This window comes from Thunnus maccoyii, chromosome 13 (assembly GCF_910596095.1).
Source record: "Thunnus maccoyii chromosome 13, fThuMac1.1, whole genome shotgun sequence".
Classification (NCBI taxonomy): Eukaryota; Metazoa; Chordata; class Actinopteri; order Scombriformes; family Scombridae; genus Thunnus; species Thunnus maccoyii.
The window spans coordinates 7,661,206-7,687,030 of record NC_056545.1 but is presented as its reverse complement, the minus strand read 5'-3'; the positions used below and the strand labels follow the sequence as shown (position 1 = coordinate 7,687,030).

Below are 25,825 nucleotides of genomic sequence, written 5' to 3'. Positions count from 1 at the left end.
GGTGACAGGCAGATACATGAGCTGGATCACTCACATCAGGAACAGGAAACTGAAGGCCAATTAGGAACATTGAGACCAAATCATTGAGACACTGTGACCTTTAGAAAATACAAATTCCCAAAGAGGACATGTTTTCATGCTTCAATCTCTGTTTATTCTCCCATGGATGTTTTCTCTCCCTCTAACTTCAATTTATTAGCAGAATAAGACCATAATGATGAGTTGGTGGCTGATTAATCCAAAAGAAAAAGAAAATAAACAGATGAAAACATGAAAGACACCACATTGAGTGGACGTAATTAAATTCAGTAGGGTTTTAGATAAGAATGTACGAGCAACAAAAAAAGCAAACTGATAAAGCAAGAAATTGAATGAATAAGCAAACAACATATCTGTCCTCCCACAAGTGTTAGTCACAGGCAAACATTCAACAGATAATGGGAGCTGTAACCAAGTAATTGTTGTATTTTTAAGAAGGCTGCTTTTACCTATGAAATTCATTTTTAAATTTACATTTAAAACCTCTTTTTTGGCAGACTGAAACCTCCTACGAAAGCCAATCACTTCAAGCTTATTGTTTCCTGTGTTTTATAAAGGCACTGAGGTGGCTCTCAGGATGTCTGTGGGCTAGTTTCTCACAGAGCTCCGGTCCAAGTGACAGGATGAAGAACAGTGAAGCTGACAGGTTTATACTCAGAGGAGGTGTTGTGGTGACTCCTGTCACCCTAAAAAAAAACTACCAAGCCCATCAAAGTAAAGCTGGGACAGTGTGACACACACTTAAAGCTCTATTTTCATGTGGCACAAAAACACTTATATTTTCCTGAGGTGCAGTGGGATGTTCTTCCTCGCCTGTATAGTGTTGTGGTGACTTGCTGTGTGCTACACTGGGAGCAGAGGCACAGCAGAGGGAGTGTCACTGTGGCAAACTCCAATTTGAAGTCTGGTTTCAGGTGCTAAAAGTGAAATTTTAGAGAAGGAGAAAAGTAAAAAAAACTCCTACTCCTACTTGCAAACTTAAGAATAAAAGCAATTCTCATATTCTTTTGGAATATTATATTTAAGGGGGCTCCAGAGGTCTTTTAAATGCAGCTTTGGCAAAGGTTCAAGATCTATTTCTCCCTCACATTCTGCCTTTATTCCACTGAATGTCTGCTGTGTCCTCCTGTTCTATCTCTCTGTCACTTCTGCTTTCCCACATTGTCAAAATCTCTTCATTCACAACTCTGACGTCATCATACCTGACCAATACCTGCCTGCATTCCTCAAACCAATCAATCCGTAGATGGCGTTCTTTAAATATCTCTGCAATTCTTTCATGACTTGTAATACAATACAATGCAATCCTATTGTGCAACCCACCTGTTCCCCATCACCACCATGACCTCCATGATATTCAGGGAGACTTGTCCGAAGGTATCATCAACCACCACCACCACCACTGTCTAGACTCCGGAGGGTTCCTGTCCTATCATCTATCTTCATAAGAGCCTACGCTTTATGGAGATGCTTCACATCGATGGAGTCTAATCGTCAAATATCTTTCTATCACCAACATCAATAATTATTATTATACACTTCCAAGTGATCTCTCCTTATTGATTGAGTGGCCTGTCCGGGTCTTAGATGGCTGCAGTGTACAGAAACAAAGTTGACGACACTCTAGAGGCATGTTTTAGACTGACAGCACAGTACAACACTGGTCAGGATAACCAATGTAATCTCAAGCAACACGTATGACTCTGAATTGGGTAATTTTTAGCTACTATTTGCAGTTGCTGTTATATTATCTTATATTATAGTTATTTCCAAATGCACATTTGCAGTGGTACATCGGTCATTGTGGAACTAAATTCCCAATTATCCCTTTTCTGTTACATAAATTTACTTTAATATCAACAGGAAACAAAATTTATTATAAGTTATCTTTATATTTGATTAATATATGCTTGTTTTTTGTTAAACATTCACTTAAGCTTATATATGATCTCTGCCTTAAGTAGCCCCCATTTTATTTAATACTGCATAACTGGACACAGTCATTATTATTTAAAAAAAAAAAAAAAGACAAAACACGAAAAATGAGCAATGGTAGAATTCATTCACTCAGTGATTTATTTACAAATGTCAAATGAAATATACACACAGACAGAGAAGAAACAGTTGGGGTAAAATATGTTGCTGGTTGTCTGGTCTATAGACTGTGGATGATGGTTCGGTTCTTGAGGCTCTGGACGTACTCTTTTGCCTGGTCGAAGCTCGTCTTCTCCTCTGTTTTGGGTGGCGAGCCCTCCACCAGTTTGACGAAGTAGTGACAGTAAACTTTGTCCATGATGCCAAACATCCCCCTGCCGTGGAAACGGATCCGCTTCAGGTACTTCCCTTTGCCGGTGTGGGACTCAGCTGCGGGAGGGGAGACGGGAGGGGAGACGGGAGGAGACAGTGTGTGATGGAAAGACAGGATGAGATAAACAGAGAGAAAGATAAGGTACAGAATTACTCATTTGATTCGTAGAGGTGCCTTTGAATGAAAACAAGTCAAAATAATAAGGATGGCTTATCTGTAATGACGTCCGCAACTCTATATAAATTACTCGCTCTGCTCAGCTCTGAACAGAAAGGAAATCTGCTGCTTTTTACCGAAATATTCATTTACCAGCTTCCCCTCCTACTGAAGGTCATTTTTTTGTCACTTTGAAATATTTGTTATTTGCTTTTGGCACAATGGCTGACAGCATGATGACTAATGTGAGATTTCTGAATATGTTTGGAGAGGAAAAAGTTTTTCATTTTTAAGTCTTTGAAGAAAGTTTCAATGTCCAAATATTAAAAAAATGTACTGCATCCTAAAATAATATTGCTTATATGTTCTCAGTCTTATCTTCTTGTCCGTTTGTCTTGCTAGTTCGCAGAATGTCTCAAAAACTACTCAATAACAAATGTTTTATGTTGAGACATATTGAGCCATTACTAATGGGCGTCACATTACTTGATCCTAATGTAGAGCGGAATCAACTTGTTAAAATGTGTTAAGCTAACTAGTTGATGAGTTGTGTTCCTAATGTGCAGACACTTACCTACATACAGGTTAGATTTGTACTCTACGTTGTGATTCTTAACTGCCTTCTCCTGAGCTTCCAGAAGAATCTGAAGAAACAAGGATAAGGGGGATGATGTCAAAATAACGCATGAATAATAGCAGTAAAAAGGGGAACATTTTAAAAAATCATACAGGCACTTCATTAAACCTATCTGTGACTGAGGTCTCTAGTTGTATCAAACAAGTACAACAGCCAGGAAGGCTGAACTGAACACGCAGCTACAGACCTCTTTCATGATCTTAGCCCCTTTCTTGTCGTTGAACTCCAGCTGCGCGATGGCCTCGTCGATACTCATCCCTTGGATCTGTGGAGGAGAACGAACATTTAGATGAGACAAGCGAACGAAGGTTTCTTGCACAGCTGTCAGGGCGGCGGGGTGTTGCGCTGCCTGAGGAGGCCGCTTTTTAACTGCAGCTATTATACTTTAGTCAACCCTAAGCACAGCGAGTCTATCGACAAAATAACAGGGAAAAAAAATGCTGCATGCAACAGATGAGATTAAAACTAGAAAGCACTCAGCCCGTTTGTACAGGCTTAGTGGACTTATGATCTCTGAGTCAGTTATTTTGGAAATAGAATAGAAATTTAATAATATATGCACACAGTGACAGACCATCATGGGATACATCATGTTTAAAGTGGAAGAGACATGATTTACTGCTTCATGTTCTGGCACAAAACTGTTTTGAGGATGTGATATTTATGACAAAATAGTGTCTCCTGAACGTCTCACCATTTTGGCTAGGTACCACATCTTGTCTTTGCTGTACTTAATCTGTCTCCTGGAGTGGTAGATCTCCTGTGAAAAGAAAAAAAAAACATTTCAGATTCTTCACGCAGGAATAACAAAAGATCTTCTCTGCTTATTCGGTTAATATTTATGAAAGACTCACTGCTGGTCTGCGGGGCTCGTCCGGAAGCTGCGGTGGATACACCTTCAGGTTGTTCCTCTCCCAGGTCTTTGATTCCAGCGGAGTGCTGGTGTGGAGGCATGACAGCTGCTGAGGGCCACCGACCAGAACCGGTAACCTGGAGAGAGCAAGCTCAGACCTTCACACATACAAAAAGCTGTGTTGCTTTGAAAACAGAGCATCAAAAAAATCACAGGCTCACCTCTACCGTCACACAAATCTCTGTACATCAAACACATAATCAGAAAGAGCAGGTACAATCATGGAACCTGTCTGGGAGGTGCTACAGGTCTTTGTCCACCAAAACATTCTGCAGTAAGGACTCTGAACTCTGCCTCCTAACTCTAGAATACACCTCTGCATGTATGCAACGTGTTTTCAACATGGAGATTCCTCTGCCTTTCTTGGAACACCATTACATTTGATTATAATGTGACACTGATGTCTCACTATGTTTAATGCTGATACTGTGAACTGAGCCTTGTTACAATGCTACACCCGAAAGGCCACAAACACCCCTATGTAAAAGAAGCCCAGCTGTGCCTGTGTTTCAGGATGAAAATGGCTTATTATGTTATGTGGAATCTTCTGGAATTCTTTGTATATGACTGAAGTATGCATTTTTGATACTGATTTTTCTTCATAATGAATAAGATTCAAATTTTTCTCCATTGATCAATTAGTTGTTTGGTCTATTAAATGTCAGAAAATGGTGAAAAATGTCAATCACTGTTTCCCAAAGCCCTTAATGCAACCTAAATTGTCTTGTTTTGTCCCGACCAACAGTCCACAACTCAAAGATATTCAGTTTGTTGTCATAGAAGATTCAAGAAACCAGAAAATATTCAAATTTGAGAAGCTGGAACCAGAGAATTTGTTTTTTTATTGTTGTTTATTTCTGGAAAAAAAATACTCAAAGTGATTAATCTATTATCAAAATGGTTGGCAATTGATTTCCAGTCAATTTACTAATCGTTGCAGCTCTATGAAAGTTATCATTACATGTAAAAAAAAACAAAAAACAAACCCAAAAAACAAAAAAAAACAAAAAAAACACCAAGACAAAATTAATGCAGTGTAATATAACAGCCCTCCAATAAATCCTGCCTTCATGATTTTGGAGGCTGTAGTTTGTGGTGCTGTTGAACTGTGTCGACTTATACTGACAAGTGTTTCTAATATTTAGTCTCCCTCAATGGGATGGACAAAATATTAGAACAATATTAGAAACATCTCTCAGTATAACCCAGTAACTACAGTTTATCGTGCCATGTCTCAACCAAAAACAACCAGGAACTGCCACCATTAGACGGTAAAGTCACACTGTAGTTGTGTATTTCTAAATGCTACTCGACAAAAACATTTTCTTCACCCTACAAACTAACCAAAACGAGCAATGTTTTAAATTAAATTTCCCTTTAATTAATTCTTAACTACACCTCCTGTTTATGGATACTTTAAAGGATTTTAGCCGAATATATTATGCAAAGATAACTTTAATGTAAATGAGAAGTAGCCAATATGAGTTTGATTTGTCCTTCTGCAGTGACAGTGATAGCTTGCTAGCTCTGATGCTAACGTTACTGATATCGATGTAGCGTTACTTACCGCAACAGCCCAGTTAGATTCCTAACGACAGCGATACCTGTAAACAGGTAAGATGCAGTTAAAAACACCAGCAGAAGACACAGTTAATAATACCAGGTAATGACAAATTTGTAGATAATTAGGCTACATTACTCTTACCACGTCCTGTCATAGCGGTGGCCATGTTGCATTTTTACGACGGTTTAGCGTTCGCTTTACGGTACAGTTAACCTCTGTTTATGTAATAGTTTTCTTCGGTACTATGTGGCGTTTGAGATTTATTATAAATTTACAATTAATGAATTGTCAGACCAAGTAGTGATTTATTTAAAATGCAATGTTAAACAGCTGTAAATGTATTTTGACCCAGCTACGATTCCGTACTAAGAACCGGCACGATTTACGACACCACGCTGAACGTACGGCCGTTGATGTAGTTGCTGCGACAGTGATGTTAACATGTGAGGAGTTTGTTTTCGTTTTTTTCACACTTAATTATTAAAACGTTTAACTTTAAAGTGTCCTAGGCACCATGCACGATAGGTCGCTCCCCGCCTCTCCCAACTGGTACTGCTCGCGCTGCAGTGACGTCAACAGCAGCGGTTTATTGGGCGTCGGAGCCAAAAACATCATCTACCTGATTGATGTGTCTGCGTCCTCCTGCAGAGTCGCAGGTGAGTCTTCTGTCACACCCAGCACAAGGCTCACTCTGGTGTTTGTCTGGAAGTCTCTGTTGTATAAAATCAGTGTGAAACGCCAGTAAAAGTCATGTCTTTGTCTAAATGAAGTGGATCTGATCATCTCAGGTGTGGTGATTACCTCTCTTGCAGCCCTGAGCCAAAAGAAACACATATCCGATCACCTGGGTGGATTGGTGTCATGAAACATTAAATATCCCCTCCAGACAAGTTTTAAGATGTATATAAAATAATATACTTTGAATAATAATCTGTGTCTGATATGGTTTTTCCACTAAAAAGTTAAATTGTCTTGTTAAAATCCTTGAAATCATCATTTAAACTGAGTCTTGTCTTGAGATGAGTGCTAAAACAATCAGACAATTTATCTTATAAGTCATTTATCAAGCAACAATTTCAAACAGCGGTTGGTTCCAGCTTTTCAAATGTGAGGATTTGCTGTTCATCTCTGTTATATATCATTGTAAAGTGAATATCTTTGTGTTTTAAACTGGTCTTTTTCAGCATTGTGAAGAAACTGACATTCAACCCTTTGTGTATTCATTTATGTATTTTCAGGTGAGCTGGTCGGCCATAAAGGCTTAGTGTCAGGCTTTGCGTTCTGTCAGCATGCAGGCCAGAGTCACATCTGTGTCAGCTCCTCCAATGATGGGAATGTTCTCTTCTGGGATTCAGACAACAAGACTCTTATTAGAGAGTATGCAGCTCATCAGGTGAGTTCTGTTGTTGGCAAAGAGACTGCATCTTCCAAGCAGGTAGCTCCCTGTCTGAAAAGTGAAGCCAATGCGGAAGTGCCTTAAACCTGCATTCTTTCTGATGGCCAGCAGGGGGCGACTACACTTGTTGCAAAAAGAAGTCTGATTGTATGGAAGTCTATGAGAAAATGCTGCTTCTCCTTTGATTTATTACCCCAGTAAACACTTTCCTAATGAGTTTATGGTCTCAATCGCTAGTTTCAAGTCTTCCTCAATACAGCATGATGTTCATTTTGTAAATTATGGTCCCATTTAGAGTAAAATAGACGATAAAGCAGGGTATACTTTAGGGCGTGGCTACCTTGTGATTGACAAGTCGCTACCATGGTGACAACGTTGATTACATAATGTAACCATGGCTTAACCCCAGATTCACAGAGTATAGGCGTAGCTGCCGCTATTTCACAATGTGTTTTCAGTTCATTAAAGTTAATTGTAACATTTTGGTCACCTAAAAAAGTCTTGTTCAGTGTTTAATTGTAACAAAAATCTGCTAATTTTTTCCGCTAATGCTCATTTTCGCTAGCATTATCATTATCACAGTTAACCATAGACTGTAAATGCACAGTGCTAACCAAACTAGCAGCTAGCACAAGGGTCAGCTCCAACCTCTGGTACAAATATGGTCACTTCTGGCTCCAAAAATCAAAGACGACGGTCAAGTCCAAGATGGCGATGGTCAAATTGCTAAACCCGAGGCTTCAAAACATGGATGTATTATAAGAGCTGGATAGGGCTCTGCTGATCAGCCTTGGAGCCAGTTTTTCCCAGTGGTCACTTGCAGTATTGCAGTGAAAAATCCCCCTCAGACCCAAAAAGACATCTGTAAAACTGTTGATAGGACACCTTGAACTGCAAACGAGGTCAATAATGACTCTTTCTGTTATGAATTTTTGATCCATGGAGGTTTTATAATTCTAAAACTTTATTCAAGCTGAGAAAAGCAATTTAAAAATCTGTGACGACATCGTAATGTAACGTCTGAGGGCCGAGTGGGAGAAACACTACTGCACATATTCAGTGGGCCGCACAACGCAGAAGCAAACCCGGAAACTAGAAACTTCTTTTGGTGTATGCGCTAGCTTATTGGACCGAATAGGTGCCATTTTTGGTCCGGTATCCAGCTCTTTATAATACATCCATGCTTCAAAACAGCAGTCCATAAACCACTGTGTGGTGACACAATGACTACGTCCTTATTTTTTTACGGTCTGTGGCATCTTCATGACATCCTGGTGCCCCCTGCAGGCTGCATTCAGCTCTGCAGCGGGTACAGAGGTGATGAGGCAGCTTTCCCAGCTCAGATGCTGAAGCAGTTTCTCTCTGCTCAGATTTTTAGCGGTGATGATGCCAGTAAATGAGCAAGTCTGTTACACATTTTGGTTTCACATTTCTGTACTGATGTGGTCTGAGTGGGCTGCTGCTGACCCAGGTCTGGAGAGAGGGAGTTCACTCGACAGGATGTGGAGAACAGTTTTTATTTTGCAGGGGAACCAAAAGACCTATTTTCCATTATTTACTTCAAATTCCACCTTCAAGGGTCATTTTTAATGTGGTTTTACCCAAAAAATAGAAGCCACAGACAGGATGATGAGACTTCCATTTTTAAAGACAGATTCAGACCCTGAATCGATGTGATTCTCAATTTGTAATGAAGAGAAACAATGGATTTGAATTTGCTGGCATGACACGAATGAAGAGTGAGACATCCGAGACACTTTACATCAATGCTGTGATACAAATAGTGCTTTCTTGCTTCTTCTGTCTTTTGAATATATCAAATTAATGCTCAGCTAAAACTGATAACAATGATTTTAGACTGAGATATAAACATTAGGTGTCTAGATCGTGTTACAATGTTAGTTTTCACACCAAAAACTGAAAATCCTGGAAAAAAACAAAAAACATGTTTAGCTGTGATTGATTTCCTGTCAAAGTAGAAAAGCATTGGATACATCATTCTGACCGTTATAAGACATTAACCTGCCACTGAAACTAGACAAATAAAATTATATTATTATACAGTATCAACATAATCACTTAAAGCTGTATTGTCTACACACTCAGAGCCCCGTCTCAGCCGTGCACTGGTCCCCCGTGGATAAAAACCTGGTGGTTTCAGGGGATGAGAAGGGCATCGTGGTGTGTCACTGGTACCACACAGGAGACACCGCCAGCTTCTTCCCCGAGCCCAGGACCATCTTCTGCCTCACCTGCTCCCCCCACACCTGGAGCTGTGTGGCTGTGGGGTAAGAAGCCCACAGAGTACACAGCTCACTACACTCTGCTGGATCACAACATGTTTTTCTCCTAAATAAAGTCCAGAAGCAATAAAAGCTTCACAAGTAAAAAGCCAATAAGAAAAAGCTTTTAAAATATAAGCCACTTCACACACAAGCGAATGAAGAGAGAGTCTGTCAACTCCGCTGATTTGAATGCATGTCGGGAAAGTCGCCACCAACACCCGGTATGTAATAATCATAATCCTGCAAGTGCAAGGGCTTTCATCAGCGGGCCATAGACTCGCCATTCAGGGATAGACAGTGACTTAACAGACATTCATTTAAATGAAATCTTCGAGATTATAACTTTAAAAGCATGATGGAATTCGGCCGCTTAGTCTCCCGTGAGTGAAACAATTTCATATTTGGCTGTTGCCTCCAGGCAAATCAGTTTAGGTTAACTGGTTTCCTTTTTGAGACTGGTTTGACCGGTTGTTGCAGTTTTCACAGGGTGTTTGCAGTTTATGTGAAAAGTCTTTATGAATACCAGGGATTACATTTGATTTTATAAGGTCTTCATTTTAACATCACTAGTGTGTGATTTTATTTTTTTGTCAAAATGATTCAATTGTTTCAGCTACAGAATCAATTAAAACTACTCAAAACCACCTTCCTCTCGAGAAACAGATTCTCAAACACTATCTTTACGTAAACTTGTGCTCCTCTAATAATCCTAAAAAATAAAAATCTAAATATGCAACACTGTTATTATACTGTTTAAGGTACAAAGACGGGATGATCGTGCTGATTGACGTGAGTAAAAAAGGCGAGGTGATGCACCGTCTCCGTGGACACGATGATGAGATCCACTCGCTGGCGTGGTCGCCGCTGGCCAATGAGAACACCCTGTACAGCAGACCCGAGGACACTGAAGGTAGCCGTGAATGTTTGTGTTAATTCGGCACAAATGACAAAATTTTGACAGAAAAAAATAGAAAATGTGGTGATGATTTTTTTTATTGTTTTTTTATCATCCTATAGCAACCAATGGCATAACTGCAGGAGAGGAGAAGGGCTGCTATCTTGCCTCTGGGAGCAAAGACCAGACAGTGAGGATCTGGAGCACAGCAAAGGGCAAAGGTGAGAGATTCAGCCAGCCGAAGTTTGAAGTTAGATTTTTTTGTATTGAAGGTGCAGATAGGTGGAGTATTTTTAAGTAAATTAGTTTTAAGTAAACATAAAAGAATCATCTCAAACCCACAGACGACTCTCTGCTTTCTCTCCCCTCCTTCCCCTCCTTGCAGGTGTGATGACCATGAAGCTGCCATATCTGAAGAAAAGAGGCTCTGCAGTTGACCCCGGGGTCAAAGAGAGACTCTGGCTCAACGTCCACTGGCCGAAGGGACGAGCGACACAGCTTGTGTCCAGCTGCTTCAGGTACACACGTCTTTTCAGTGAAAGGATTAGAGGGAGACTGATGAAATGTAACAGCAGAGCTCAGTAGTGTTGGGTTGAGCTTGTCATACTGTTTTTCCTTCATATGTTATGATGTTGTCTCACGGTAGCGGGGTTGTAAGCAGAGGTTACTGAGGACTAACAAGACCTTTTTACTGTATGGTTATTTAATACACAAGATACTGTACACAACAGAACTGCTAAAATGTAAAAAAGGCACATGGACTTACAAAAAAAACTGACTTCAAATTCTGTTTGAATTGTGAGTCGCTTTTTGGCTTCTTCATTTGCTCTGTGCTAGAATCTGCACTGACAATTACATATTATGCACCATAATCCAGGGACAATGGAAACTCACTCACAGTGACAAGACAGAGACTAATTAGCATAAATACCGTACAGAAGCTCTGTGATCTTCAGAAGCTTAAATGAGTTACTGAGCATGCTTGTGCTTATATTTGTTTGTGTGTGTGTGTGTGTGTGTGTCCCAAGTGGTGAGTTGGTGATGTGGGACTTGACCAAGACAGGGAAGCAGAGGTGGACTCTGTTCGGGACGTCTTCAGAGGGTCAGAACCACAGCAGGATCGTCTTCAACATGAGTTCAGTTCACCTGCAGGACGACAGAGAGCTGCTCCTCAGCACCTCCATGGACAGAGACGTGGGTCACAACGTCCAGTTTTAACAGCCTTTCTTTGACCTGTCGTGTACTTGTTTGTGTAAGATGTATTTGTTTATATAGAATATACTGCGTATCGGACAGACCTGATGACCTTTCATCCTGCCTGGTTAGAGATTTTTGAAGTTCAAATACTAAATCAGGAGTCGGGCCTTACCTGACATTCAGCAACTTCAGCCCTTATTTTATAAATCCATACCTGTGTGTATCAGGATATGTTTAACCTTTTTTCAAGACAGAAAGTCTACCGTTTTATAAAAGACGGAAAAACCTGAATCGAGTGAATTTTGGTGAAGAATAAGTGTTAAGTCAATGCTTTTAACTGTTCGTATTAAACAAAGTCTGGGTTTGTTGATCTGCTAGAAGCACCATAAGGCTGTTTGACATATTTAGATGTATTTCTTGTAGATGCACTATTGTTTATGAGCTTAATGTGAACTTTACTTCACTAATATTGTTCCAAAAAGGGCCCTTTGATTGAAAGCGGACTCATCTTGTTGCAGAAATAACTTTTGATAAGTGGTTTATTTGCAAACTTGACTTGTAAAATTTGCAGATTAAATGCTGGGACCTGGCCTCTCTGGACTGCTGCTGGACTCTGCCCACCCTGGGTGGTTTCGTCTACGCCCTGACGTTCTCCCCCGTCGGCGCAGGGTGTCTGGCGCTGGGTGTCGGCGACAACATGATCCGGGTGTGGAACACACTGACCACCCAGAACCAGTACGACACCAGGTCCTTCTGGCAGGGCATCAAATCCAAGGTCACAGCGGTAAGATGTCACCTCTGTTTTAGTTGAATTACATTTAGTTTTTTCAGGATGAACTTTTATCTTTTTTACCAGTGTAGTAGTAAAGTCCTACATGATGTAACTAAACATTTAGTTTAACTGAAGATCCTTCAGAAATACCTTTTTTTCTTTTTAATTACATGACATTTCAGGGGTGAAGTGGTGTCTTTTTGTGTTTAATGAACAGTTATATGAGCAGTTGTAATTTTTCCAAAGATTCCTTTCTTCATAAATGCATCTTCAAGAGAAAGAGTAGCTTTAAAATATCATAAAATGTCAAAAATGTTTTTGTTTCGTTATTCGTCATTAATTGTTCTGTGAAAAAAATTAGTGAAATATGCCCGTTATAATTTCCCAGAGTCAACAGTGACATCTTTAGATGTCTTGTAAATCTAAAGACATTCAGTTTACTATCATGTATGACGAAGAAAAGCATTAAATCGTCACATTCGAGAAGCCGAAACCAGCAAATTTTTGCCGTATTTGCATAAAAAATGATGATTTTGCAATTATAAAAATAGTTGACGATTCATTTTCTGTTGATCTGCTAATCAATTAATCAACTAATTGTTGTAGCTCCAGACTTAATGGTGTGTGAGATTATGAAAAGACAGCGTAGTTATATTTCATACAGTCAGCATGTCGGGGTCTGGGAGGTTTGTCTAAAATGTGAGGAAAAAGAAAAAGCATTTCTCTTCTAAATGTCTGCTTTTTAATAAACGCTTACACTGAACTGCCGATAAAACCACACACACACACACACACACTCTTATCACCCACTCGCAGGCGTAATATTCAAAAGAGACATTAGTATAAACTTGCAATGACTCAGCCTATAAAATAATAATTCAGACTCAATTTTTCACCCAAATCTTTAAACCTCCATCATGTCTGAGGTTGATGCAACGGCTGAATGATTGTCAGTCGTCTAATGAAGAGCAAATATCAGCCTGACACATCTGTTTTTAGTTGCTCAGAGCGACCAGAACATCTGCGAGGAAGTTTGTTAATTATAAAAGTGAAGCATCTCACATTATCAACAGCCGTTAGTCATTTTGAGAAACTTTTTTAGATGACACCAAAAGAAGCACTCAACATAAAATAAAGAGTATTACTTGTCTTTCATTGCAGCTAGCGTGGCACCCTAAAAGAGAAGGATCCTTGTCTTTCGGAACAGACGATGGTAAAGTCGGCATCTACGATGTCTTCTCAAACAAGTAAGATTCCCTTTTTTTGGCAAGTATTTAATCTGATTATTTCAACTATTCTCTCATGTCAGTCCATACATATATATTCACCTGAGTTCCTTAGTGTGAAAACTTTTGTTGAAAGTCATGAAGCCTTGTTTGTGTTTTGCTGGGGGGCCTTGTGGATTCTTCACTCGAGGCTCCCGAGTGGCATTTTTCCCGCCGCTATCCACATCGTATATTCCTGACTGGGCGTTTGCTCTGCTCCGTCTCCTCCCAGGCCTCCTCAAATATCGAGCTCCTATCACAGAAAAACAGTCTACACGTTGGCTTGGGGACCCCCAGTACCCCCGATGTCATTTGGTAAGTGCTTAATGAACTCATAGCAACTGCTGCTGTTTGCTCCGAACGCTCTGACCCAGCAAAAAAACACAAAAACCAGGGAGTCAGCAAAAAAAAAAAAGTCCAAACATCTCCGCACGCTCTTTTTTTTGTAATCGACTCCGTAATTGAATGAGCTGAGAAAACACTTAACGGCTCACCTCCCTCCACTTCAGCCGCTCGTGGGGAAATCAAGATGTAGGAAGTCAATTTTACCAGCTGTCGGCAGACGACGTTTTGATTAGCGTATCAGTCACTCGCCTTCCAAGCCTTAAACGTAATTGTTGCCGTGCCAACAATCTGCTGCCTCCTAAACAAACAAAATGATTTTTTAATTTGTTTACCTGCAGCATCGGCGCTGATTCAGCTCTGTTCATTTTTCTGGTGGAGTCCTGCGATCTCATTGGTTCAGATCGTCAGGATGAGTCGCAATAGGTGTGCAGAGGGAACGAGGAGCAGCCGCCAACTTTCACCTTCCTTTTTGTTCTTTATATCGAAAAGCTCTGCACAAATGCAGGCTAAACCAGATATGTAAACTCATTTGTTCATTCTATAAAATGAGCTGAAACTGATTTACAACCTGAGATTTTTTCATAATTTTTCCCATCATTCATATCACCAGCTTCATTGTAGAAACATGAGGACACAGGGGTCATGGGACATTGCCATATGAGCCATCAAACTGGTTTCAAACAAGACATAAATATATAGTTTAATCTACTTATTTGGAAGGAAAGCAAAGGGGATCTCTCCTAAACTGCACATATAGTGGATCAAAGCTGAACCAGGATGTAGCTTTGCGGTGTAATGGGTGTTGACAGTTTGCTGAAAGTGAAAACATAAAGGTGAATATTTGAGGTTTAAATTTGTGATTTTTTTTTTTTTGCTACCTTGCTGACCTTCATGTCTTTTTATGAAGTCAGTGAACAAAGTCATTTTACAAAAATGAAGCAGAAATGAAGGTTGCAAAGACGGTTTTAACGCCAGAAATCCAGTAAATGACAAGTGTTAGCGTTTCTACTGAAATGTATTCTGTCAGGATGCTTCTGAAACAGCACTTAAGTTATAACGAGACACCGAAACACTTTACTCAAATTCAGCGTAATGAAATTCTTTCACCTGTTCATTGTTCAGTAAATTTGGGATACAATCAATTTTCAGAAACTAGCACTGACCAAATGAGTTAAAAGTCGATTTATTTTCATTCAGGTTTTTATTTTTTCAGTTTTTGACATTCAGTTTGGTCAATTAAATCAATATATAGATTAATATTCAGAATCTAAACAACCAGTCCAAAGTGTTAATAAAACACGTCCTTTTGGTCCTTCCAGTGTATAGTCATCAGTGATTTCGTTTGTGTGTGATGTTCAGGTGCAGCGGGAGGAAAGCCGTCCTACAGCTTGTATAGCTGCGCCGGCGAAGGCGTCATCCTGCAGCACGATCCATCTAAACTGAGCGGTGAGGCGTCGGATATCGACAGACTGATCAAAGACACCAACAACATCAAGGTGGGAGGATGTTGATGCTTTTTCAGTGTGGATCAGTGCCATGATTGACTCACTGAAACCACACAGCAGCACCGTTTATTACATGTCTTCATCCACACTTGTGCACACTAGGGACCGGTTTTAATCTATTTATATTTTTAATTAGATACAAGTAGTTTTAATGTCTTGAAATCAAGTTTTTATCAAATTTTAAAGATAATCTTCAGATAAACTTCTTCTTTACATACATCACTAAGCTCTTGTAACCTGAAAGCAAAGAGAGCTACGACGACCTTTATCTGTTCTCACTGTCCTCTTACATACATGCACAGACTTCATAAACCCTTCGGCGAACCGGGAGCGTCTGTCAGCCGCAGTAAAACCTGACAAACACACCTCCGGGTGGAGGACAAACCCAGTAGAATTCACATTACAAGTTGTGATTTCAGGTTGTCACGGTGCAGATACCGCGGCCAGCGCTCCTGGCTGCAACTTCATGTTTGCAGCAGAATGTAAATGGAGGTGATTTGAATAGGTTATGAAGGTGAGCTCTGTTTCCCAACAGCACAAGCTGTCTCCACACACCGACCTCAGCTGGAAGCCAGATGGGAAAGTGGTTGCCATCGGCAACGAGGACGGGTGAGTGAACGGCCAGGCCTGACCCCGTCTCATAACAGACCATCAGCCTGTGGAGTCCTGGGAGGAACCAACTGTCCGCTGACAGCGTTCAGTCTTTAGGCTACAGAATAATGGATTTGTTTCTGTGTGAACTCTGTGAACTAGGTCACATTATGACTTTATGACTGAGTGTCACACTGACTCAACTCAACTTTTTAAAGACTGATTCATAGTAAAACAAAAACACACATCAGTGGTTGTCTGTGTAGGATGAGATCCAAGAGCTACAAGCTTTTTTAGGATTCTTTTTGATTTTGCTCGGGGAAATCTGTTTTACACTGATCTTTTTAAATGTTTAATTCTTTGATAATAAATTATTTGGGCTTTAATAAAACAATGACATTATGCTAAAGACCATCAATGTGTTCTTTTATTTAAATTTTCCAATAAACACTCAGTGACTGATAGCAAAAAGTCATTGTAGAATTGGTATAGAACCAAATGCAATTTTAAAAAAAACAAACAAACAACAACAAAAAAAAAACATATGCGTGCTTACATGTTTTTCTTTGAGTCTGTCTGCAAAAAGATTAATACTTTTAATCAATAATTAGAGCTCCCACAGTGCCACATTTTGTATTTGGGAGGATAAAACTCATCAGCTCATGGAAACCAATCAAGTTCTCTAAAATATATATTTGTTTTTTTTAATTTTTGAAGCTGTTTTTACAGTCAACACTCTTAGTGATTTTAAGTCCCTGTCCTTTACCAGTTTTAAAAGAGCAGATGTCAATTTCTTCAAAATAGCAGATATTTAAGAAACTTTTTCTGTTGTTGCATCTCGTCATGTTTTCCTAATTTTAAATAAAGTTACCAATTGAAGTTTTGTGTTTTCTTGCAAATGTCATGCACATGTTCTCTGCTGCAGGTGCATCGACGTGTACGAGGCTCCCAGTCTGAAGCTGCTGTGCAGCATCCAGCAGCACCACAAGATCATCAACACGCTGCGATGGCATCACGACCACAGCTCTCCCACGGAGCTGCACTGCCTCCTGGCCTCAGGCTCCAGCAACGCCGTCGTCTACGTGCACGACCTTCGCTCTGTGATAGGTAGGATGAGGCTTTTTTTTTTTTTTTATTCACTCTGTCCGAGGAATTTTCCTGGAAAGCACTCATTATTTTTGTTTGACTCTGAAGTGAAAATGGTCAGATTTGAGGAATTATTACACATTTCTATTTTGTTATCAGTTTTTCTACCTACTGCACAGAATTCAGGCCATTTCTTTGTGTTTGAAAGTCACCAAAATGAATGTGTCACAGACTACAGTAAAAATAGGCTACTTTACCAAAATATAAAACTACAACATGTAAGTGTATTCCAGCAGTTACTTTTGGAAGAACATCAAATCTTAGATATGTGAACGTTTTAAAGAGCTCAGTATGTATTGACGCCAGTGTTTTGCATTTGCACAGAGAATCCTCCAGACAGCCCTGCGGTGTTGACGGAGCCGTATCGCAGGCTGTGTGGTCATACGGCTAAAATCACCGGCATGGCTTGGAGTCCACACCATGACGCCCGGCTGGTCACCGTCTCGTACGACGGCACAGCTCAGGTCGGTATCAGGCCAGTACTGAGAAAATGAAAATGAACAATTGGCACCCACCCTGCTATCCATCAAGCAAAGATCCAACATCTTTATACCTCAACAAGTGTTTATTTAAAATTGCTGTGAAGGTGCACATTAGAAGAGGTGAAATTAGCTGCTGAAACTATTAACTTCTTGTTGAAAAACATAATTTCCCATTTAGGTTGAATCTAGGAGGAAATCTTTTATATGATTGTAAAATTATTGCATTTCTGTTTTAATTCTGATTTAGTGTGAACTGTCTTGCTTTCTTTGTCTGTATCTTGTTGTTATTGCTGCCCATCTTGAAAAAGGAGAGGGTTTTCCCATTCACTTCAATACCACCATCACCAGAAATAATCAATAAGAGGACTTAGGTTAAGATTTTATTGTCAAAGTATTGGTTTCTTTTTTGTTTAGCTAATGAGTCAGATTTGATTTCCTTTACATATATTTTGATTCCTTTTTTTAAATTTCTGATTTATCCACTTTACATAAGTAAATACAGTCATTTGGGGTTAACGTGTTGTTGGGTGTTTTTGTTCTGTTCAGGTGTGGGATGTGCTGCAGGAGGCGCCCGTCTCAAACTACCGGGGTCACGTCGGTTACCTGTTATGTGTCGACTGGTCGCCCGTCGACCCGGATGTGATCTGGACCGGAGGAAAGGACTTCACTCTGCAGGAGTGGAGAGTCTCCAAACAAGAGTTTACAAATCCACCTAAAGGTGATCGTCTCGAAACACCACCTCCTGCAGCATTTAAGAGCACGTTAAAGATCACTTCCTCTGCTCTCGTCTTCACGTGTAACCAGTAGCCTTTAACGTTCATGTGCTTGTCCTCTCAGGGAAAAAGATGCTCGACCTGAAGGAGAAAATGAGGGCCAATCCCAAACAGAAGAAGAAGAACAAGAAGGCGGCGGGGGCCACTGGAGCGCCGCCGCCGGAGACGAACGGACAGCAAGTTACAGGAGGAGAGAAGGTGGCGGCGGCGGGACAGGAGCCATCCGATGAGGACGAGGAAGATGAAGTCAGCTCGACAAACAGTTCTTTACCTCCATCAGGTAACAAAGTAGGAAACACACATGACAGATTTGATAAGATCGTTGGGACCTTAAAGTCTCAAACTAACTTTATTCTAAAACTTTTTCTTCAGCCGCTCTTGAGACGCAAAGAAAATCCTCCACAGCAGCAAAGAGCAGAGACAAACCAGGTACATACTTTTAATTATATAAAGGTAACTTCAACTGAATGCATTTCTGAAATCGTGTGTATGTATGTAACTGTGTGGGTGCGTTTGTATGTTTCCAGACTTAAACTTGCTAAAGAGAAAGAAGCCTCGCTCCATGCTGCCCATCAGTACGTCCATGGACCATCGGCCCAAAGAGGAGCTGCTGCAGGACTGCATCACTCTGGCCTCTGTCAAACACAGTGACGGTGAGTCTGCCGTGGAGAAGACTGGTTCGGTTTATACACTGATTCTAATACTAGAATAATGGAGACTGTTAATTATAGGCATAGGTCTGGAGAAAACGCTTCGTTTCTATCTGGTAGGAAGATGGAAGCAACTTGAGACCGGGGGGGGGGGTTTGATCAAATGAATCTTAGCAGACTAGCTTGAGATAGGTGGTTGCTATGGTAACAACTCCAGACTTTCAGTAAACCAGTACATTCTGCGTTTGAAACTGACTCTCTGACGCTATGAAGAAAACCTCAGTAAAGATCGTGTTGTGACCCCAAGTCGGTCAGTCCAGGGTAGAGAGGAGTAACATAAAACCAGAAGACAGGATGTGACTCTGCAGTTCCCCTCAGCTCTGTGGAGCGTTTCGGTGTCTTTAAGCTCATTGTTTTGGTTTTCCGAACTGGTTGAACATAGCGGAGCTTCTAGCTGCTACAGAAACCAGATACAGTATTTCCCTAAGGAGTAGGTGAAGACCAAAACAGAGCTGAAAGGAGAGTAAATATCGAGCTGTGAGAATGCTTGAAACGAAGAAGACAATGTCTCCGGTTCTGCTGCATTGATTTTTATCCTTTTTTATTTGTCAATCATGAATTCGGTGGAGAAGCCCTTTAAAAGGTGATATGTTGTTTTCACAGCTTGTTTTTCAAGTTTCCAAAAAAAAGAATCAGTAAAAGCAGGGTTAAAACTATATTTTGACCAGACTAGACTAGACCTAGACTAGTTAATTTCAGTTTATACCTCACATCATGTTGACTAGCTTGTTTACTGGACTGTGTTTGTGTGTGTGTTCGTTCCCCAGCGCCCCCTGCAGGCTGTGTCCCAGGCCAGGGAGAGCACATCCATCTAGGTCTCTTCTCTGACAGACAGGCTCTGTACCGCATGTTTGAAGCAGAAGGTTTGTTTCTCTTGTTTTTTTTCTCTCCTCAGCCTGGAATTATAGCGTTCCTTGTGTAGTAAACCCACTCTCTGGATAACACTGAATAGTCCTTTAGCGATTCATTTTCTGTCTACTCTGTTATTCTGCTAATTTATAGTTTCACAAGTTTTATTAAAGTGATAACAAAATTAAAACTTCAAACCTTTTAAACAGCCTGAACATACTCATGATGCACACAGCTAATCCTAGATTAAAACGTGCTTGTGATATAAATCACAGCACTGAATTACTGTTTATGGATTAAATGGAGAGTTGTGTCGCTCTGCTGTCTGTCTCGTTCCTCAGAGGAGAGTCACGTGGAGGCGGGTCACTTTGAGTCTGTTGTGTACCTGCGGCTGTGGAGCGGAGACCTGGAGGGGGCCCTGCAGCTCGCCACAGAGAAAGGAGAGCTGAACGACCACCTGCTCTCCGTCGCTCCCATGGGTAAAGGCTTGTTTAGAGTCGATCCGGCATTGATCTCTAGCCTCTGATATACACCGCATGACATACAAGTTCAAGATGAGTCATCGAAATTGAAAATATGTTATTGTTTTATAGGAAAAAGAAGGATTTTTTTTGACATACTTGTCATATAAGAAGAGATAACTGAACTATCACCTGGGGCTGGTTGAGATAGGCTTAAATCGAACAAACAGTCAAACCTCAGGTAGAAATGTTGGTATGGAAGCCTGTTCCTACCAGGGAAATAATGAAATAAACTCACAAAAAGATATAAAATGATTAAACTAACTGACTCGATCAAAATACTAAGAGATAATAAATGCAAGTTCTGAGGTTAAAATTTTGACCTGCAGAGTTGAAGTTGATGTATCTCATTAGAGAATCTAATGATTTTGTCTCACTGAGTAAAAATTTGACCAAATGTCTCATAGTTAACCATCATTTTGACTTAAAGCTCAGCTCCACTGATACAGAAATCAACACAAACCTTCCCTACACTCTCCGACCCTTTCAACATGACTTGCAGGGTTTCTATTGGTCCCTGCTGTCAAGCCAGGAAAATATAAATCTGAGAAATAAAACCAGGGATCAGAAGTTGTATCATTCTAATGTGGCCAGAACTGATGTTAAAAGATAATGAAATACACGAGGAGGCTTCCAGATATTGTAGAGACACTGATCCTATGTTTTAGTTTTTGTCCTTTTTGTGTGTTTGTTTCTCCAGCTGGGTTTGAGGTGTGGAACCGGACGGTGGAGGCGTTCGTCAAGCAGCTGTGTCTGCAGGAGCAGTACCTGAAGGCAGCGTCCCACCTGCTGTCAATCAACAAGCTGTACGAGGCCGTCGACCTGCTGCGTTCTCACAAGCTCTACAGGTTCGTCTTTTCCAAACCGCTAGTTTTCAAAATGTTGTATCCTGTTGAATCCTTTTTCTAGTCTTACCATGTGGATAGATAGTAGAGTGTAATCTGGTGTCTCCAGATGATGTTTGTTTATCCGCTAACAGAACAAACGTTTTTTCAGGGAGGCCATAGCTCTGGTCAAAGCCAGGCTGCCAGCAGACGAGCCGGTCCTGAAGGAGCTGTACACCTGCTGGGCCTCCACGCTGGAGAAAGACGGACATTTCTCTGCAGCCGCTAAATGGTGAGAACTGGAAGGACTCAAGGAATGAACTCTCATAGAACCGTACCTCTAGAGCTTTTAATGTTAATACAAATCTATGCACACAAACAGTATTTAAATTCGCCGTTCCTTGTTTGTTTTAATCTCGTCTCTTAGTTACGTAGCTGCTGGCGCCAGCTTTGATGCAGCCAAAGTCATCGCCAGGAAGAACGACGTTTCCTCGCTGAGGACGGCGGCCAGTCTGGCGAGGATCTCGGGGGAGGTCACGCTGGCTCAGTCGCTGGCGATGCGTTGCGCTAAAGATCTGGCCGCTGCTCAGGACTGGGTCGGAGCCCAGGAGGTCCTGAGCTCACAGGAGAGCCTGCTGGTCAGTGGCAAGAACGTCATGAACACACAGAAAAAACACAAATAATAACTTTTACTCTTTACTCAAAGAAGGAGACATGTAGTTTTAAGTAAGCATTGCTTTACTTAAAAGGTCACAAATCAACAAATCAAACAGGCAGGTTTAACCTTCTCTGTTTAAAGGTCAGAAAAAGATATTTGTCTTAGTAAAATCATGTTTGAATCATCTGCAGGTCCACAGGCTTCATCTCTGCGTCGCTGAGCTGCTGTCTGCGACGTTGGCTGAAGTCGTACCTCAGTCCCGCATCTCCAGTCACCCGTGGACATCGCCAGGCCAGCCGCACATCAGCATCCAGGACCGAGTGAGAGATGTGTGGGAAGAGCAGTTCGGCGTTTCACAAAAGTCGGAGGGTCATCGCAGCGCCAGAGCGCTCCTGCAGGAGCTGAAGTCCGCGGAGAGTCCGACACCCACCGCCAACGTTCCCCTCAGACAGGTACGGTTTACTTTCACTTTACAAGACTTACAAGCAGAAAAGGGATGTAAGTAGGATCAACTGACCTCTTCAAATGTCAAGTATATTTAGTAGAAGCAACCTTGGATGGATAATGACAAGATTAACTGATCACAAAAAATATTCACAATTTCTGTTTATTCAAATTTAAATTAAAACTCAAATCACTTAAAGTACAAATTCCACCAAACTCTTTCAAACTGTCTTTCAAGGTTCGTTGGTATTTGAGTCTGAAAGAAAACTGGAATTCACTTTTCTTAAGTCATTATTTATTGGACTGTCTGTAGAAATGTTTTTGTTTTCTTTCTTAGAGTTTTGGAAATTCTCTTACAACCATATTTTTTAACATTTTCAAGGATATTTGACTGAATATTTTTTTCTAATAATAAATATTTTCTCAAGATGCTTGATGCAACTATACAGAGAATTTAATCAGACTTCATCCTCAGGTGCTGCTGTATTCATCCCTCCATTTGACCCGCTCCGTGTTGAGCTGGTTATCGGACGATGATGGACAGCTGATAAAGGAGCTGTGGCTGGCGGTCGCTTGGTTCAGAGACACCGGACACTTCAGTGTGTCTGCAGAGCTCTGCAGGCTGCTTTTCCCTGATGGTACGTCTGTCTGACAATCAATCATTCACAGATTAATGGCTCAACATTTCAATATTTTGATTAATCCTGAAGATATCTTGTTGTGGATGATTTGGTGACACCTTGTGGCGGCTGGTGGTTTCTGCAGTTTGTAAAAAAGGAAATGAATTAACTGAACTATTTTGGACAAACAGGGAATGATTCAAGGCATGTGACAAAAGATATTAATCAAACTTTAGAGCAATTTAAAGAGAAAAAAATAAGATTATAAATAAAAAGCCTTTTAAGTAGAATTACTACTTAATGGTTTGGGTTCATTGTGTGTCAGGACACCCTGAGGAAGGCAAGTGTGCTGGTACGTTTTTTTTATTTTTAACCATCCATTTGAATTTTCCTGGAATTAGATTTTTTTGTGCCATGCCCAACCTCGGACGAAGGCACATAGCACCAGTGGTTGTGGTGAACACCAGAAGTGCTCCTGTTCGTGTTCCTTTCTGCCAAACTTAAGAACAACTTTAGAACTCAGCTGCTAATTTCAAGATAAAAATCTTCCCCCAAACAGCAAAAATGTTTATCCAAAGATTCCTACATTTATGTCTTTTATAATGCTGGAATCATTAATCAAATATAGCTGACTGACAGAACAACTAATCGTTGGTTTTGATGATCGATTTTATTACATCATTTAATAACCAAAATGCTCTCTGGTTCCTATTTCCATGAAGATTTAGCTTCTTTTCTCTGTTTTTAATATTATAAAATGAATTGGCCTGACAAAACAAGACATTCGAAGATGTCACATTTTGGAAAATGATGATGGGCGTCTTGTATTATTTTCCAGCATAACAGAGTAACCAGTAATAAAAACCATTCATCACATTGATGTTATTTCATGAGTTATGACACCACCATGCCTATTTTTCTCTCTGTCTGTCAGGTGACGTCAGTGTTTGTTCCAGGAAACATCTGAAAACACTTCATCACACAGAAGAAGAAGAAGAAGACGCCAAAGCTGCTGCTGACAGTCTGCAGGCTTTTGTTCATCTTCACCGTCTGTATGAACGCTGGTGGAGTCGCTCAGCTGACAACCAGAAGGTCCAGAACGGACATTCTGCCTCAGCGGCCGACTCCAGCCCCGGAGACGAAACGAAGGACAAAGTGGTGAACGGAGGATCGTCAGAGTCGGGACAGAGCAGCGTCTGCTCGGCGAACGGGAGGTTCGGTGAACTGGGCTTCGATGCGTCCCTGCTCCTGTCTGAGCCTCACGCCGCCTGTCAGGCCACTCAGAAGTCCGTGAGGGAGATCCAGGAGCGGCTGTCCGCCATGGTGCTGAAGCACGGCAGAGCCCAGGGAGGACAGCTCGACGCCGGGGAGAAACAGGCTGACGGTCCCGCCGCCGGAGAGTCGTCAGACAGCCAGGGACCCTCCGATGCTGGACAACGGTGAGGGCTCCGTTACTGATTATTGATAATGATTGTTGTTCTTTCCCAATTCCCAATGTTTGGATTTGATTATTACATCTATAATTACACCATTTAGAAAACTATAAACTGGAAGATTTCACTCCAAAAGTGTGTGAGCAGAGGTTGTTAGATGACTCCTAACATACAGTTACAGGATATTGTGAGATTAATTTACTATTGGTTCTAGCTGGATGTCTCACAAAGCTCAACTTTGCGTCTTCATCTTCATTTCAAACATAGATTGTGTTATTTTCACACTCAAATTCCCCTAAAATACCTTCAGACTGATTAAAAAAACGTTTTATTTTCATACAGATTTTTACTTAAGTAAAGTATAAGACTCGTCAGCAAAAATACACTTAAAGTATCAAAAGTAAATGTACTCATTGTGTAAAAATGCCTCTAGGAGTGTTACATTATAATACACAATTGGATTATTATGACTAAACTGGAGCTAATTTTAACTACTGGTTAGTTTAATCCATGACAATTCATCATATTTTATAATGTTTGTTCTATATGTAAAATCGTGAAAAGTACAATATTTCCCTCTTTGACGTAGTCTGATAGAGGTATAAAGTTATATAAAATTGAAAGTACAGTATTGTAAATGTACTTAATAACTTTCCACCATCGTTGAAAGCTTCTCTTGTGTCTCCTGGCTGTATTTTGAGACTATGTACTCTATAAATTTAAGTGATCACAGTTAGACATTTCAAAGTAAAGCTCAATAATGTCAAACACTGAAGATTTCCTTTTTCTGCCTGATGGATGGATTTGTGTCTCATCCTTGAAGTCTAACAGTTTGATGTTTGGTGATGTTAACGTCTTTCTCTCTCTCTCAGGCCTGATGACCAGGAGACTCTGCTCTCATTGTCCGTCAAGATGTCCGACTACCAGAAACAGCTGGCTGACCTGCCCGAAACCATCAAGGTACAACACACTCACGTCTTTGCATGTATTCAACCTGCAAATCTCTCTTGTCAGTTATGACTGAAGGATATATTAAAACCCTCAAGGATAAAGGTTTTCCTCACGCTGCCAAAAAGAATCTCACTTAACAACGAGCGCTAATGAACCGTCGCATCTCCGTCTGTGTCCTCTCTCAGATGTATCCTCACCCAGATGTTGTTGAATGCTGCCTGGTCCTCCTCCACCTCAGCGAGTCTTCCCCATCTGTCTCAGAGTCCCTGCAACAGGAGACCAAAGATCTGCTCCGCAAATACGGAACGAGTCCCTCCGTCCTGAAAGCCTCCCAGCGGTTCCTCACCTGAATCTTTCACTAGCAGACTGAAAGAAGCACTTCCACTGTACAGCTTTTTGTTGAATTAAAAAAAAAACTTTAATTACAAAATGATGTTTGAACATCCTGAGTCGGTTTGATTCTGTATCAGAGGTGCCTAAAAGGAGGCTGGGAGTGATTTAGGTTCTTTCTTGAAGGAGATTCAGGTAACTATGAAGCAATGCATC

General features: G+C 40.8%; 2 protein-coding genes across 2 annotated transcripts; one reads left to right on the top strand and one right to left on the bottom strand.

Moving 5' to 3' along the window:
• Positions 1-2,092: 2,092 nt before the first annotated feature.
• On the bottom strand, positions 2,093-5,909 carry mrpl22 (mitochondrial ribosomal protein L22). Its single transcript, XM_042430253.1, has 7 exons — positions 5,759-5,909; positions 5,621-5,657; positions 3,995-4,130; positions 3,835-3,900; positions 3,328-3,405; positions 3,078-3,147; positions 2,093-2,403 (listed from the first exon to the last, which is right to left on the bottom strand). The coding sequence occupies exons 1-7, from the start codon at positions 5,781-5,783 to the stop codon at positions 2,195-2,197; spliced, it is 621 nt and encodes a 206-aa protein (XP_042286187.1). The 5' UTR covers positions 5,784-5,909; the 3' UTR covers positions 2,093-2,194.
• A 106-nt stretch (positions 5,910-6,015) lies between these two features.
• gemin5 (gem (nuclear organelle) associated protein 5) lies at positions 6,016-25,720 on the top strand. Its single transcript, XM_042430250.1, has 28 exons — positions 6,016-6,273; positions 6,856-7,010; positions 9,120-9,301; positions 10,057-10,208; positions 10,316-10,414; positions 10,579-10,711; positions 11,222-11,387; positions 11,962-12,174; positions 13,324-13,409; positions 13,660-13,742; positions 15,132-15,268; positions 15,813-15,886; positions 16,794-16,975; positions 17,339-17,478; positions 18,043-18,214; positions 18,334-18,549; positions 18,642-18,698; positions 18,797-18,922; positions 19,747-19,842; positions 20,170-20,307; positions 21,050-21,197; positions 21,346-21,465; positions 21,601-21,811; positions 22,023-22,283; positions 22,751-22,913; positions 23,830-24,334; positions 25,201-25,288; positions 25,465-25,720. Exons 1-28 carry the CDS (start codon positions 6,132-6,134, stop codon positions 25,627-25,629), a joined length of 4,410 nt encoding a protein of 1,469 aa, XP_042286184.1. The 5' UTR covers positions 6,016-6,131; the 3' UTR covers positions 25,630-25,720.
• Positions 25,721-25,825: the final 105 nt, after the last annotated feature.

Bases quoted from the DNA above. Each gene is read 5' to 3' on its own strand.
- gemin5 (XM_042430250.1), top strand. From the start codon at position 6,132: ATGCACGATAGGTCGCTCCCCGCCTCTCCCAACTGGTACTGCTCGCGC. The intron at 15,887-16,793 runs GTGAGTGAACGG...TCTCTGCTGCAG, and splicing joins GCCATCGGCAACGAGGACGG to GTGCATCGACGTGTACGAGG. The intron at 17,479-18,042 runs GTCGGTATCAGG...TGTTCTGTTCAG, and splicing joins CGTACGACGGCACAGCTCAG to GTGTGGGATGTGCTGCAGGA.
- mrpl22 (XM_042430253.1), bottom strand. From the start codon at position 5,783: ATGGCCACCGCTATGACAGGACGTG. The intron at 4,131-5,620 runs GTAAGTAACGCT...TGCTCTCTCCAG, and splicing joins AATCTAACTGGGCTGTTGCG to GTTACCGGTTCTGGTCGGTG. The intron at 2,404-3,077 runs GTAAGTGTCTGC...CCCCTCCCGCAG, and splicing joins CAAATCTAACCTGTATGTAG to CTGAGTCCCACACCGGCAAA.